General features: G+C 46.4%; 1 protein-coding gene across 1 annotated transcript in view; it reads left to right on the top strand.

Annotated features, from left to right (window-relative positions):
- The window catches only part of CC2D1A (coiled-coil and C2 domain containing 1A), a 3,016,164-nt gene that overhangs the window by 213,343 nt on the left and 2,786,470 nt on the right, over positions 1 to 16,351 (top strand). The window contains exons 4-5 of the mRNA XM_044057686.1: positions 4,421 to 4,527; positions 5,125 to 5,229. Of these exons, the coding sequence (XP_043913621.1) occupies positions 4,421 to 4,527; positions 5,125 to 5,229 (212 nt within the window). The remainder of the gene's footprint in view (positions 1 to 4,420; positions 4,528 to 5,124; positions 5,230 to 16,351) is intronic.

Genomic DNA, 16,351 nt, shown 5'->3' with positions numbered 1-16,351 from the left:
GACAGAACAAAAACCCCTAATAGAGCAGAGCAATCACTGGTGGTTTATGCAAAAGGTAGACCGGGCAGGCCTTTTCCAAACAAACCATTTTAAAATAGACAACCAAATGCATTGTTTTGTTACTTCAAGGTATGGGGTAACTACCAGTGCTTTCCTCAAAGGGTTCCCTACCCAGGCCGTCCTAGAGGCAGGCATATGGATCTTAGTGAACATCTTTCCAAAACACTATAACCTATGCAGTGTCTCCAGGGCTAGAGCAGGTTTTGCTATTGCAAAATCTTAAAATCTTATTGCCTAGGGTTATACAGACAACCTACCACCAGTCCTCCCTAGGTTGCACTGCAACATTGACTACAAAGAACACAGTAGAGTTGTGTCCAACTTACCATAACTGTAGGTGCTTGACTGGAGCAGTGTTGCAGTATGTACTCCCACTCTCCAGCCCCTCTGTCTGCTGACAGCTTTTCTCTCCCTTCCATTGCAAAAATAGTATGGGAGTTCTCTGCAGATTTGTACTCTTATCTCCATCATCCCCTGTCTGCCTCATATGATTTTTCTTCTCCTCACTCCAGTTCAGACAACTGTGAAGACTGTGCTGTCCTTGGGAATCAGACTACTTGTTAACTGCTTAGAAGACCTGAAGATGGTGCTGAAAAGGCACCCTTCCTATACCCAAACATCCAGACATCAGTCTATTGATATCCATTGGCTAGAGATGATGCAAAAACTCTGGAAATCAGGTCAGTTGCAGGCTTCTGCATGGCAGGCAGAACCATGAGTCTGTACTGTAGTATTGTACTGGAACATCTATAATTACAGTAAGTGGGATACAAGTGTACTTTCTGCATGGCAGGCAGAACCAAGAGTCTGTAGTGTAGTATTGTACTGGAACATCTATAATTACAGTAAGTGGGATACAAGTGTACTTTCTGCATGGCAGGCAGAACCAAGAGTCTGTACTGTAGTATTGTACTGGAACATCTATAATTACAGTAAGTGGGATACAAGTGTACTTTCTGCATGGCAGGCAGAACCAAGAGTCTGTACTGTAGTATTGTACTGGAACATCTGTAATTACAGTAAGTGGGATACAAGTGTACTTTCTGCATGGCAGGCAGAACCAAGAGTCTGTACTGTAGTATTGTACTGGAACATCTATAATTACAGTAAGTGGGATACAAGTGTACTTTCTGCATGGCAGGCAGAACCAAGAGTCTGTACTGTAGTATTGTACTGGAACATCTATAATTACAGTAAGTGGGATACAAGTGTACTTTCTGCATGGCAGGCAGAACCAAGAGTCTGTAGTGTAGTATTGTACTGGAACATCTATAATTACAGTAAGTGGGATACAAGTGTACTTTCTGCATGGCAGGCAGAACCAAGAGTCTGTAGTGTAGTATTGTACTGGAACATCTATAATTACAGTAAGTGGGATACAAGTGTACTTTCTGCATGGCAGGCAGAACCAAGAGTCTGTAGTGTAGTATTGTACTGGAACATCTATAATTACAGTAAGTGGGATACAAGTGTACTTTCTGCATGGCAGGCAGAACCAAGAGTCTGTAGTGTAGTATTGTACTGGAACATCTATAATTACAGTAAGTGGGATACAAGTGTACTTTCTGCATGGCAGGCAGAACCAAGAGTCTGCACTGTAGTATTGTACTGGAACATCTGTAATTACAGTAAGTGGGATACAAGTGTACTTTCTGCATGGCAGGCAGAACCAAGAGTCTGTAGTGTAGTATTGTACTGGAACATCTATAATTACAGTAAGTGGGATACAAGTGTACTTTCTGCATGGCAGGCAGAACCAAGAGTCTGTACTGTAGTATTGTACTGGAACATCTATAATTACAGTAAGTGGGATACAAGTGTACTTTCTGCATGGCAGGCAGAACCAAGAGTCTGTACTGTAGTATTGTACTGGAACATCTATAATTACAGTAAGCGGGATACAAGTGTACTTTCTGCATGGCAGGCAGAACCAAGAGTCTGTACTGTAGTATTGTACTGGAACATCTATAATTACAGTAAGTGGGATACAAGTGTACTTTCTGCATGGCAGGCAGAACCAAGAGTCTGTAGTGTAGTATTGTACTGGAACATCTATAATTACAGTAAGCGGGATACAAGTGTACTTTCTGCATGGCAGGCAGAACCAAGAGTCTGTACTGTAGTATTGTACTGGAACATCTGTAATTACAGTAAGTGGGATACAAGTGTACTTTCTGCATGGCAGGCAGAACCAAGAGTCTGTACTGTAGTATTGTACTGGAACATCTGTAATTACAGTAAGTGGGATACAAGTGTACTTTCTGCATGGCAGGCAGAACCAAGAGTCTGTAGTGTAGTATTGTACTGGAACATCTATAATTACAGTAAGTGGGATACAAGTGTACTTTCTGCATGGCAGGCAGAACCAAGAGTCTGTACTGTAGTATTGTACTGGAACATCTATAATTACAGTAAGTGGGATACAAGTGTACTTTCTGCATGGCAGGCAGAACCAAGAGTCTGTACTGTAGTATTGTACTGGAACATCTGTAATTACAGTAAGTGGGATACAAGTGTACTTTCTGCATGGCAGGCAGAACCAAGAGTCTGTACTGTAGTATTGTACTGGAACATCTGTAATTACAGTAAGTGGGATACAAGTGTACTTTCTGCATGGCAGGCAGAACCAAGAGTCTGCACTGTAGTATTGTACTGGAACATCTGTAATTACAGTAAGTGGGATACAAGTGTACTTTCTGCATGGCAGGCAGAACCAAGAGTCTGTAGTGTAGTATTGTACTGGAACATCTGTAATTACAGTAAGCGGGATACAAGTGTACTTTCTGCATGGCAGGCAGAACCAAGAGTCTGTACTGTAGTATTGTACTGGAACATCTATAATTACAGTAAGTGGGATACAAGTGTACTTTCTGCATGGCAGGCAGAACCAAGAGTCTGTACTGTAGTATTGTACTGGAACATCTATAATTACAGTAAGTGGGATACAAGTGTACTTTCTGCATGGCAGGCAGAACCAAGAGTCTGTAGTGTAGTATTGTACTGGAACATCTATAATTACAGTAAGTGGGATACAAGTGTACTTTCTGCATGGCAGGCAGAACCAAGAGTCTGTAGTGTAGTATTGTACTGGAACATCTATAATTACAGTAAGCGGGATACAAGTGTACTTTCTGCATGGCAGGCAGAACCAAGAGTCTGTACTGTAGTATTGTACTGGAACATCTATAATTACAGTAAGTGGGATACAAGTGTACTTTCTGCATGGCAGGCAGAACCAAGAGTCTGTAGTGTAGTATTGTACTGGAACATCTATAATTACAGTAAGTGGGATACAAGTGTACTTTCTGCATGGCAGAACCAAGAGTCTGTAGTGTAGTATTGTACTGGAACATCTATAATTACAGTAAGTGGGATACAAGTGTACTTTCTGCATGGCAGGCAGAACCAAGAGTCTGCACTGTAGTATTGTACTGGAACATCTATAATTACAGTAAGCGGGATACAAGTGTACTTTCTGCATGGCAGGCAGAACCAAGAGTCTGTACTGTAGTATTGTACTGGAACATCTATAATTACAGTAAGTGGGATACAAGTGTACTTTCTGCATGGCAGGCAGAACCAAGAGTCTGTACTGTAGTATTGTACTGGAACATCTATAATTACAGTAAGTGGGATACAAGTGTACTTTCTGCATGGCAGGCAGAACCAAGAGTCTGTACTGTAGTATTGTACTGGAACATCTATAATTACAGTAAGTGGGATACAAGTGTACTTTCTGCATGGCAGGCAGAACCAAGAGTCTGCACTGTAGTATTGTACTGGAACATCTATAATTACAGTAAGCGGGATACAAGTGTACTTTCTGCATGGCAGAACCAAGAGTCTGTACTGTAGTATTGTACTGGAACATCTATAATTACAGTAAGCAGGATACAAGTGTACTTTCTCGTGTTCTCTCACATGTACTACTTATTGTTCATTTTGTACTTGCTAATGAAGTTCTGAGCTTTGCTAACTGAGGCATCTCTTCCATAGACTTTGTATTTCTCTCTGTCCATTTGTATACAGCTAGCTGTTCTCTGTATGAGAAATTAAATAGATGCTATCCCTCATTGCATTGTATTGCACCTCCTGCATATTGCATTCATTCCCTAAATCTCCTTTCTATTCTAGTTAGTAACTTACTTCTTGCTTTCTCCCCAGGCATACAAGACCCTGTTGGTATTATCTCATTTCTTCACCTTTTAACCTATTTAGTTTTGCGCTATTTTGCTGCTGCCTGTTGCCATAGTGTTCTTGTATAGTAGTGTTTATCATTGTTTTGATAAATTATGATAATATAGAAAAAGATTAAAGGAATAGAAAAAAGTAATGCTAGTTTTCTTTTCTGTTCCTTTAGCACCTTTGCCAATGGAACATATTGAGAGAATGGCTGCTTTATGCATGAAGGATCTCGATGATGAGAATCTTGATGATGAAGATGTGGAAAATGATGCTGAACTATTGGTAAGTTTTTTTGTGTGCATGTATACAAAACCAGTCTCGTGCACAGGCACACATGCACACACAGACACACACGCACACAGACACACAGTGGTTTCCAGTGCTCCACCTGGCTAATGACAACCATACATTATTTGTTCACTCCATCCTTCAATGTTGAACTTGCCTCGTTCCTGAACTGACACCATCGAGTATCTCTGCATTTGAATTTGGGGACAGTCATCTGAAGGGTTGGGAGGGTATTTCGCCATCCAGTTGTGACAAACAGACAGATGACTTTTTTTTGCTGTACATGTAACTTTTGCTAAAGATGAACATGCAGTGCTGCTAACACGCCTTTGCCATATACTTGTACATGCAGAGTAGCTGATAGCCCTACCAGCATTTTCCTCTTTTCTCCACCAAGGAGAGGACCTAGCAGTGAGCAGTCCCTTATCCACATTTTGTAAGGTAGAACAGCTTGTGTTCACCTGGATGCCTATGGCATGTACCAAATGAAGGTTATGAGTGTCACAGATGGAAGGTCTACTGCTCTGACATTATGCACCATGGAGTAGTTCCTTTGTCTGAGGTTATTGTTGTACTTCATTTTTATTACAGGCAGAGCTTAATGATGTGCTTGAATATGACAAAACAGAGGATTCCCTCCATCCTCCAAAATTACCACCAGCACAGGGCAGACTAAGTCCAACCCGTACACCACAGGTAAGAACCATTTTATTTACTGCTGGGTAATATGTCTGGGAGGAGGAGGATCTAAGGCAGTCATCAGCATATAGTAACAGTCTACATCAAACAGTGCAGTCTCTGTCACCCTTTTTAACTTGTAGACCTAATGCTTTGCACCCTAGTCTGTTTATTTTGACTGTGTTGGTGAATGTGCTGGACATGTACTGTCTTTTGGATTTTTTTTTTCCTTAAGTACTAGGTTGGAAGGTGTTCTCTGCACAGACATTGCTCTGACCATTTATTCTAAAGGAAATAAAAGTGATATCTTAGTCAAAAGTCCTTATTCCAGTGGTGGACAGGAAGGATGGCTGAAATTTAAGTGCAAGTTTAAGAGTACTAGAGCCATATTATTGAATTGAAGCCAGTTACTTTTGAAGAGGGGGACAAAAAGATTCAAGGACATGAAAGAGCAGCCTCTGAAGGTTGGAGAGCCATTTGTGTGGGAGATCCTGGCTTTCAGGACTGTTGTATGCTCAGCATCAGTGGAATGTTAGCGAATAGGCAAGTAAGAGAGGATTTTTCCCTGAAATGACTGACCTGTGATTCCACTGCTGGTCACTTAGGATTTAGTCTGCTGCTGGGGGCCTAACTATTTTGAATCAGGGTTGAGCAGCTAGCAGTATTTCCAGGAAAAAATAGGAGCAGAAGAGAATGCTCAATTTTGTGTCTCATAACAGACCGAACAGATCTTCGTTGCAAATAATTTGCTGGTTTGTAAGTGTTATCAGTTTGTCAAGTAATGCAAAAACCTTATTTATGAGCTTTAACTTGCAAAAATATGATAAGTCTGTCACAGGTGAAACTAAGGATGTTATGTGATCCTATCTCGCCTACATTCTGTACTGATGGGCTCGGAGCCGATCCCTCGGCTCCGACTCCGCACGCTTATGCTATAGAGCGAGGCCTCTTATTGGCTGAGCTATCTTTATCCCAGGATGCACCACCACTAATCCCCCAGATCTCGTTTGCCGCTTACAAAGCTTAGACGTGGTCTCAACTTGGCTGGGCTAAGTACTATTTATTTAGGCTTTTTCCTGTCAGAAATTTGCTTGATTTAAATCCAAAAGCTGTTTTAACAGCTATTGTTGTTATACGAGTGTGTATTGGTAGTTTTGTAGAGGATTGTGTTTTTCCTGTCAGGAAGGTTTCCGCTTAAGTTAGAGGGCCTTCCCCTGTTTCTACTACCTTGGTTTTTGTGTGTGGGTCAAGTACTGTTTAAGTTAGAGGGTCTTGACCCTCTCTATCTCTCTTTCTTCTGTGAAAAGTTTTTTCTTTTTACTTGTATTCCAAAAAAAAAAAAAAAAGTTTAAAATATTAATATTAAAGTAGGGATATTTTATTTGCTGTGACAAACCCTTCTTCTGGTTGTAGACAACTGTGTTTTGACTTTTGGCTATGTCTAAAGAACACAAACCCTCCGGGTTTAAGAAATGCACGAGGTGTGGTTTTAAAATGTCCATAACGGACGACCACTCCTCGTGCGTCTATTGCTTAGGCGCCAAGCACCTACAAGAATCGTGTAGCGTGTGTCACTCCTTTTCATCAAGAGTCCTCCAGGAGAGGAAGAACAAATTAATCCAGAAAGGGTTAATTAAGCCATCCTTCGAGGAGGCTTTATCTTCCTCTCCTTCTCCTTCTAAAAAGAAGAAAGCGTCGGCTCCGACCAGTCAGTCGGAACCGACTGCAAAAAAATCTAAGCAGACTTCTCCATCGGCTCCACGGACTTCGGAGCCGAGGGCGGAACGATGTGCCTCGATGCCTCCAGCCTCGACCCCTCTGGTTTCGGAGCCGAGGACTGCGGCATCAAGAGGCGGGTCACCCTCATCGGCTCCACTGATATTGGAGCCGATAAGGGTTACCGGCTCAGACTCTTCCCCTTCGGAGCCAAAGTCCTTATTGGCACCGAGGGAAATTACCTTGAGATCTCCCTCGGAGCCGATAGTGGTAGAGTCCATTCGGAGCCGGTCCCCAAGCCCTTCGGAGCCGATGGAGAAATCGGTTCGGGCCCGATCGGTATCCTCTAGATCATCCAAGATGTCTGATTCGGACATCGACAGGGTGCTCCCTAGACTCTTCCAGTCTCCGTGTTCCAAAGCTAGTTTCGCTCCAGCCCATTCGCTTCGGAGCCGATGGTCCACTCTACTGTGGTTCCTCCTCCAACAGCTTCGCACCGCTGGAGCCGCACTGGTGGAACCGTGGAGGTTTTAGGGTCGGGCTCGACCTTGCTCCAACTCCGCTCTTGGGTCGGAGTTCAGTACACGGACTTCTTCCTTCGCCCTGGGGAGGCTTGGGAGTGATGCTTTCGGTCTCAAGTCTCCTCTTGGTGCGCCGGGCGCGGAGTGCCGCCCACTGTCGTGGCCACGGAGGTGGGACCCTCCCAGGATTCTGGTGGTCCCGCCTTCAGGGCTATGAGGAGTGCATTAGCCAAATCTTCCTTGGCTACCTCCATGGTTTCCCCAGCTCCTTCCCTGCATACGGAGACTGGGTCTTTGGCAGTCCCCCTGTCCTTAGACAGCGGAGCCCCCGGCCCTCAGGTTACCCCGCTGGGGTTTCTCCTCCTGGAGGTCCTTCTGAAGCCTCTTCGAAGAACCCCCCAGGAAGAGATCGTGCAAGAGGAAGCACGTTGACTCCCCTGATGAGTCTCTTACATCAGACACTGATCTCGATGATGCAGAGGGGTCCCCTAAGTCGTCCTCGGATGATGTCTCCTTTGCAGACATCCTGGAAGCCCTAAAACAACGAGGCGGCTGGCAGTCCAAACCTCCCTCTGCTGATGAGTCAGTGTTCCTGAAGGCCTTCGGGGCTCAGCCCTCCGCCTCCTGGGTGTCTCCGCCCTTCGATGAGCTCTTGGATTTGATCTGTCGAAGGGCGTGGGAACACCCAGACTCTGTGGAACCGGTGCCTGCTCGTCCGAATAAGTTCCTCTCGGCACCTCCTGAAAAAGAGTTTCTAACTAAAGGTGTGGCTGTAGATGCTTTGGTGGTGGCATCTGCTACCCAGCAAGACATAGCAGAGGCTTCGACCTCCATCCATCCTCCTAATAAGGAGTCTCGGAGCATGGATCGGTACGGCAAGCGCACCCTCAGTTCAGCGGCCTTTACATTAAGGTCCTTGAACTACCTTACGCACTTTACCAGATTTCAGAGGGATCTGATTAAAGAGCTATCCGATACCCTCTTGGGTAACCTGCCTGAGGAGCTGGCCCAGACGGTTGGCTCTCAGCTGGCTACAATGTCGTCCATCTCAAACTCGTCCATGAGGCTCATTTCTTATGCGCCGAGGCGAGTAGAGTGCGGGTACAGGCATTGCTCACGGAGACAAGCCTGGCTCCGCCTGTGTCATTTCGCTGGAGGCCTTTAAGTCTTCCTTTGCCGACGCCTTTGATGGGTCCTCCTGTTTGGACCCAAGGTAAAGGGCACACTAACCCGCAGTGAACTGGAGGGTATGACTCTGACTGCCGATCGGGCACGTGTTTCCACTCCCTTTCGGCCTTATCCCAAGGCTAAAAGAGGAGGGAAGATGTGGTTCCGTAGATCTCAGAAGCCTTACCCCTCTCAGCAGGAGGATTCCCCTTCCAGAGGCAGAGGAGGGGGAAATTCTTCTAGAAGACGCTGTCCCAGAGGCGGCAGAGGCCCTCGCAACACTGGAGACCGCGAGTCCTTTCGTGGCTCTTCAGCTTTTCATAGTCCCTGAGGGATTGCCCAGCTGTGCTGCTCCGGAGCTAGTCGGGGGTCGTTTCTCGAAGCACCTAAAAGCCTGGGAAGGTATCACTCAGGACCGATGGGTGCTTCGAATTATCGCCGGAGGTTACTCCATCCCATTCTCTCATCCCCCCTCTCAGTCCAAAAAAATCCCGGACCCGCCACCCAGTCAGCGGGATACTGCAGCCTCAGAAGTTTTAAAGCTGCTGCAAAAAGGAGTCATCCAACCGGTCCCCGCAGACCAGATCGGATTAGGGACTTACTCAAGATTCTTTTTGGTGCCAAAAAAGACTAGGGACTTGAGGCCCATTTTGGACCGCAGCATCCTAAACTGTTCAGTCAGAAAGTTCAAGATGTCCTTCAAGGATGCATCTGCAGTCTTTACAAATGGATTGTCCTGTCGTCAGGCAGCCCTTAGGTCGGCCGGATTCCAAAGTCTGGGTCTGGCTTCGGCTGGTGTCGCACTTCACCCGACGTCATTGCGGCAGTTATTCGGGTATAAAGGCATCAGCCGACGCCCTTTTCCCCAGTCTTTCTTGCCGCGTGGCGCCCGAAGCAGAAGCTGTTCGCAAGTGCCGGTCGGTCAGATCCAGAGATTACTACTACCGAATACTACTTCGAAGACTTCTATAAAGCTAAGTACCCCGTTAGGGACTCTTTCTTGCCTCAGCCGATGTCAGAGAAAGTTAATAACTGTTTATCTTGTGGGAAACAAATACCTCATAAAGATTTCCACTCCTATTGCATTCATTGTTTAGGCCCAGACCACGACGTAGCAGCTTGTCTAGCCTGTGCTTCTTTTAACCGACGGACGCTTAGACGTCGGTCGGACTTTGCTGAACAGATATTCGGATCCGATTTTGCCTACATTATGCCGTCGGATCCTCCGACTACGCAAATTTCCAAAAAACGCAAAGAAAAGGACTGACACTCGCGGTCCGCGGTTTCGGCCGAAACCGCGGTTAAACAAACCACGAGTGTCTCGGTTTCGGCCGAAACCGAGCAAGCGGTTCTTTCTTCAGCCGATAACATGCCTTCTACCGAGGCCTCTGCTAACCTGGTAGAGATGGCTTCTGAAATCCAACCTTCTGTTGCGGTTTCACAGGATTTATCAGACACCATTCCCCTGGATGTTTCAACCCCTGCACGTGGAGCTGCTAGGCCTCCTCCAGCTATGTCTATTAAGGCCTTTGCCAGGGCTAAAGCAGCCAAAACATCAAAACCTGTGCCTGCCAAGCCCCCTTCTCACAGGCCCAGCACCAGCTCCCACATGCTTTCTTTGGCTGAGGATCTCATGTCTTTAATCCGTGGAGCCCAGCCTCATCCTGACAGGGCCTCTCTCCCTCCTCCAGAAAAGAGACCTAGAGCAGAGCCCCCTGAGCCAGTATCCGCAGATGATTCTTCTGATGACTCAGAACATACAGACCCTCCTGAGGCTTCTTATTCTCCTTACGAAGACTCTGATGCTGAGGAGTCCATCCCTTCAGCCTCTCCTCCTGAGGAATTTTCCTTTGGGGAAACCTTGCATGCTATGAGGGAGCAATTTCAGTGGCAGGGCCAAGATTTCTCAGACTCTAGAAAAAGGCTTAGGACCTTTCTACATTTGCCACAACATAGACTTTTAGCTATACCTCCAGTTCTTTCTGTTGTTGATGATGCATTTAATGATGCTTGCACTGCTCCTGACTCTTTACCTCCGGCTCCTGCTAAGCCCGATAGGTACTACAGGGTCCCAGACACTCATCACCACTTCAGAGACCATCTCCCAGGGCCCTAAAGCTGTAGCAGCTACTTCTTCAAAAAAACCCCTCCCCTCTGAAAGGGAATCCAGGTCCTTAGAGAGATGGGGTAAAAAAGTTTACACCTCTGCTACTTTGTCAGTTAGAGCTTTGAACTGCCAATTTCATATGATTCAATATCAAGAGTTTATGCTTGACCAGTTGACTAAAAAGCTGTCCTCTGAAGAATCTTTAGATAAAAAGTATGTTCAGGAAATGGTACATAACATACAGCAGGTTAGTAACCATTCTTTAAAATGTGGCTATGATGCACTGGAGGCTTCCTTTAGATCAGCCATGACTGGCACAGTTATTAGGAGGCATGCATGGCTGAAAGAACAGGCATTACCAGACCATGTCAAATCAAAGCTTTTGGATGCACCTATGGACAAGGTCAACTTATTTGGTTCCCCTGCACAGCAGGTACTAAAAAAGATGGAAGAGAAAGCAAAATCTGTGCAAACAGTGAAAGACTTCCTACAAGTTCAACCTCCAAGGTTTTGCAGGAACTGGCCCTCCAAGAATTGGTCCTTTCCGGAATCCTCTAAGCCACAAAGAGGCAGGAATAGGCGCTCTAGAGGCAGAAACCAATCCAGGGGTGCCTACAGGGGTCGCCAGTGGCAGGGTAACAACCAACGAGGCACGGATATAACCGCCACCACTACAACAACTCAATCACAGTGACTTGGCGGTGGTACCGCCTACCAGGGAACAACTACAAGCACCATTGGGCAGAAAGCTAACCTTATTTTCAAGAAACTGGCACTGCATTACAAGAGAAAAATGGATTTTGCAAACTATAGACCAAGGTTACAGGTTCCATTTTCATACTCTACCAGAAAAGAGAGGAATGCCAAACCTACCACCTACTCAAAAGACAGAAGCTCTAAAGCAAATATCTCAATTATTAAAAATGAGAGCTGTGGAAAAGGTACCATCTATGGAACAAGGAAAGGGATTTTACTCCAGACTCTTCCTGGTACCAAGGAAAGAAAACAAATGGAGGCCTATTCTAGACCTGTCCGCTTTAAACACATTCCTCGTTGTTCCCAAATTCAAAATGCTGACCCTACAGCAGCTTCTTCCCATGCTGGGCAAGGAGTCTTGGCTGGTAACTCTAGATCTCAAGGAGGCATACCTGCACGTCCCCATAAGACCAATTTGCAGAAGATACCTCAGATTTCTTGCAGGATCAGAGCATTATCAATTCTCAGCATTGCCTTTTGGCTTATCTACTGCGCCCAGAGTGTTCACGAAATGCCTGGCATCAGTAATAGCTCATTGCAGACTTTAGGGGATTCAAATCTATCCCTACCTGGACGACTGCCTGATACAAGCGGACAACAAAAACAAACTAACAGAAGACTTACAAAGGGTCATCTACCTGCTGCAAGCCCTGGGATATACAGTCAATACAAAAAAGTCAAGGCTGATTCCATCCCAAAGAATAACCTTTCTGGGTGCAGAACTGGACACATCAAAACAAATGGCATTCCTAACTGCAGAAAAGAAAGAACAACTTCCTCTCTACTTCTTGGCATTAACAAAGCAGAACCATCTGACTGCAAGAAAAGTGCTACAAGCTCTAGGCTTCATGGCATCCTGCATAATACTGGTCCCTCATGCCAGGCTGCATATGAGAAAGCTACAGTGGTACCTAAAGAATTTGTGGTCCCAGCACAAGCACAGCCTAGAAACCAAAATTCCAATGATCCCATGCCTGAAACAGGAGTTCCTATGGTGGGCTCAGGCCTGCCAATCAAACACAGGATTGCCCTTCTGCAAAGTCAACCAAGACAAACCATCACGACAGATGCCTCAGACCTCGGATGGGGGCACACATGCTGGACAAGTGCATTCAAGGCCTATGGACTCAAGACCAGCTGCATCTGCACATAAATCTAAAAGAAATGATGGCAGTGAAATTGGCAATCCAGGCATTCAGACCTTTTCTCCAAGAAGGCCAGTTGATGATAAGGACAGACAACACCACAGTTATGTGGTACATCAACAAACAGGAGGCACACACTCATACCTCTATGCCGGCTGGCACTGGACCTATGGGATGTGGCCCTGAGCTGCAACATTCAGTTACAGGCAATTTATGTACCAGGGAAGGAAAACATTCTAGCAGACATATTAAGCAGAACTACAACAGATGCCCACTTAATGGATGCTGCATCCGGACATCTTCAAAACCATCACAAGAAAATGGGGATTACCACAAATAGACTTGTTTGCATCCCCATTCAATCACCAGTTGAAGAAATTCTGCACAAGGACTTACCACCCACTTGCTTGGAAGGTGGACTCCTTTCTTTCAGTTGGAAAAGCCTGACAGCATACGCATTCCCACCACTTCCTTTGATGCACAAGGTGCTTCTGAAGATCAACGAGGAACGTCCGAGGATCATTCTGATAGCCCCAAACTGGCCAAGACAACATTGGTATCCGCTGCTGAGGAGCATGTCCAGCTGCCCCTGATCCCATTACTGCTAACACAGAACAACTACAACATCCTGAATCCAAACCTAAAAACTCTGCAGTTAACTGCCTGGAACATTACATAACAGCAAGTAACCCAAATTTATCCCAAAGGGTTAAAGACATAATCCTGGAGGCTCGTAGACCTTCCACAAGAAAGAATTATGCAGCAAAATGGAAAAGATATCTCATCTGGAGTACTGCAAAGGGGCAAGACGTGACACTGGTGAACATAGCCAACATCCTGGAGTACTTGGCGGAGCTCTACCATACAGGCCTGTCCTATTCTTCCATCAAGATACATGCATCAGCTATTTCAGCAGAATACAGCTTGGATCCTCCTGTCTTCTCGCATCCTCTGCTCAGTTTCTGAGAGGAATTAAAAATGTAAAACCTCCCAGGAAACCTCCACTGCCAGCATGGGACTTTTTTGTACTAGAAAAACTGACTCTTCCTCCTTTCGAACCAGCAGCAACAGCAGAATTACAATACTTATCCTGGAAGACTGCTTTCCTGCTAGCAATAACTTCAGCAAGAAGGGTCTCTGAACTGCAGGCATTAATGGCAGTGCAACCCTTCCTGATCTTCCACCAAGATAGTGTCCATGAGAACAAATCCTACATTTATGCCTAAGGTGGTATCCAGAGTTTCTTTAAATCAGGCTATCCACCTCCCTACATTCTTCCCCAACCCACAGAACAGGGGAGAAAGGCTCTTACATACCTTGGATGTACACAGACAATTACGCTACTATCTGGACAGGACAAAAAACAATAGAAAGACTGACCAGCTTCTGGTAGCATATGCAACAGGGAAGGAAGGAAAACCAATTTCTAAACAGACAAATCTCCAAATGGATAGGAAATTGCATTAGATTTTGTTACTCCTACCATGGAAAGAAAAATCCAGAGAACATCAGGCCTCACTCCACAAGGGCTACAGCCACTACCACAGCCTTCTTACGAGGAGTGGCTACCAAGGACATTATAGAGGCTGCTACTTGGACCTCCGTGCATACATTTGCCAAGCATTATAACTTACCTCTGTACTCTAGATCCCGTGCTGGTTTTGCCACTGCTGTTTTGCAAGGGATCCTAACTACACCATAATCTTTTCTCATTTCCTCCTCCCCTAGCTTAGCTATGGTATTCTACCCATTTGTAAAGACTGCAGATGCATCCTTGAAGGACATAGTACAGTTTTGTACCTACCATAAATGTAGATGTCCGAGAGGAATGCATCTGCAGTCAGGATTACCCACCCTCCTTCCCCTCTGAGGTACTCCTAGGGTATTTGCCAATCTTCAGCTAGCTTGGGGGGATCTATTATGGTGTATTTGTTTGTATATATGTACATACATGCTTATTTTGTGTGGTTGCTCTCTACAATTTGGAAACTTTGGCATTTATCCAAATTTAGCCATCCAAGAGGGCACCTGGCATCTGGGGCAAGAAACACTGAGGAAAATGGCGTCGGCTGATGCCTTTATACCCGAATAACTGCCGCAATGACGTCGGGTGAAGTGCGACACCAGCCGAAGCCAGACCCAGACTTTAGAATCCGGCCGACCGAAGGGCTGCCTGACGACAGGACAACCCATTTGTAAAGACTGCAGATGCATTCCTCTCGGACATCTACATTTATGGTAGGTACAAAACTGTACATCTGAAGTAGGATATTCATTTGTCTGCAACCTGTGGGTTATGGATCCGATATCGGATCCGAACCGGCATAGTTTTCCAGCTATGGATCCAAGCTCTCAGCTCCTCCCCTCACCCATAATGCCCTGCTCTACCCTCATGACCTCAGATCTTGTTTGCCGCGCTGGTAACTAGATGTGGATTACATAGCTCTCAGCTAAGTAGACTTTTCTTGTTAAAAAAATAGAGAATTTTTTCCTTCTTTAACTTTTTTTGTGTGAAAGTTGTAGGTTTCCTATTATTATTGACTGTTTAATTTAATTTTCAGTAGTAATTTTTATTCCCTCCCCTCGCTGGTACGTAGAGTGTGTGTGAGGCCTGTGTGCTTTTTTTTTTATTGTTTAAGTTACTTTCTGTAACTTTAGGTTAGTTTATAGACTATGGCTGAACAGCCTAAGTCCATATTTTCTAAATGCTCCGAGTGTGGCCATAAGCTCTCACCGGCTGATGGCCACACTCGGTGTGTTAAGTGTCTTGGGGTTGAACACCTCACATCTGGTTGTTCCATTTGTGCAGGGTTCAACCCCAGGGCACTGAGGGAGCGGAGGTCCAAGCTGGTCTTGGCGGGTCTTTTACCGCCGGACTCGGCTCCGACCTCCGCTCCTTCGGGGACTCCTGCGGCTGCAGTTGTTCCCTGTGGCACCCCTCCTGCTCCTGGGACTCAAACTACCGCTTCAGGACAGGAGAGGGATGCTTGTAAGAAGGAGGGGAGGGAGAAGCACCACAAGCGCGGCCGAGACCTCTGTTTCGCCCCGCCAGCCAAGCGGGCTTCTCCCCAGCTTCCTGTCGGTGCGGTCTCCTCCTTCTCGGCCCGTCACCTGTGTGCTTCTCACCGGGTCCTGAGGAGGAGGAGACCGATCTCCGCCGAGGCTATCGAGGAGGCATTCCAGGCCTACCTCGGTAGCCTCGCCGAGATCTACCCATAGCTCCGGATGCTGATCTGGACCGGATGATGAGAAGGTTCATCCAGGCCCAGATGCAGATGGGAGTGCTCTTGCCTCCTCCGGGAGCTCAACACCCTTTTAAGCCTATTGCTCCTTCTCCGACCCGCTACCCGGGTTCGAGCAACTGGAGCCGAGCAGCTTCGAGCCGGGGAGGTCGGAGCCGATAGTACTTGGTACTTCGGATCCGACCATGCCTCGAGTGCCGGATCCGATCTCTCGGAGCCTGGATCCGAGCCGGATCCGGGGATCAGTGCTCCTTCGCGCCGCCTGTGTCGGAGCGCACTGTCCTTCGGATCCGAGTGCTTGCGCCGGCTCCGATCCACTCTTCGGATCCGAGGGGAGCCGATTGTCGGATCCTTTGGTCGAGGTCGGCCCCTTCGGCTTTTGATGTAGTGGAGAGGGCTCTGTTGAGGGTCTCCGGACCCCGGCACTTGCTTCGCCCGGCCCCGCCCTCTGCACTGGGCCAGGCTTCCACCATCCGGCCCCTGGGA

The sequence above is a fragment of the Protopterus annectens genome, chromosome 15.part0 (genome assembly GCF_019279795.1).
Source record: "Protopterus annectens isolate FY-2018-M chromosome 15.part0, PAN1.0, whole genome shotgun sequence".
NCBI lineage: Eukaryota > Metazoa > Chordata > Ceratodontiformes > Protopteridae > Protopterus > Protopterus annectens.
Note: the sequence above shows the minus strand (reverse complement) of the source record. Positions and strands in the feature narration are given on the sequence as shown.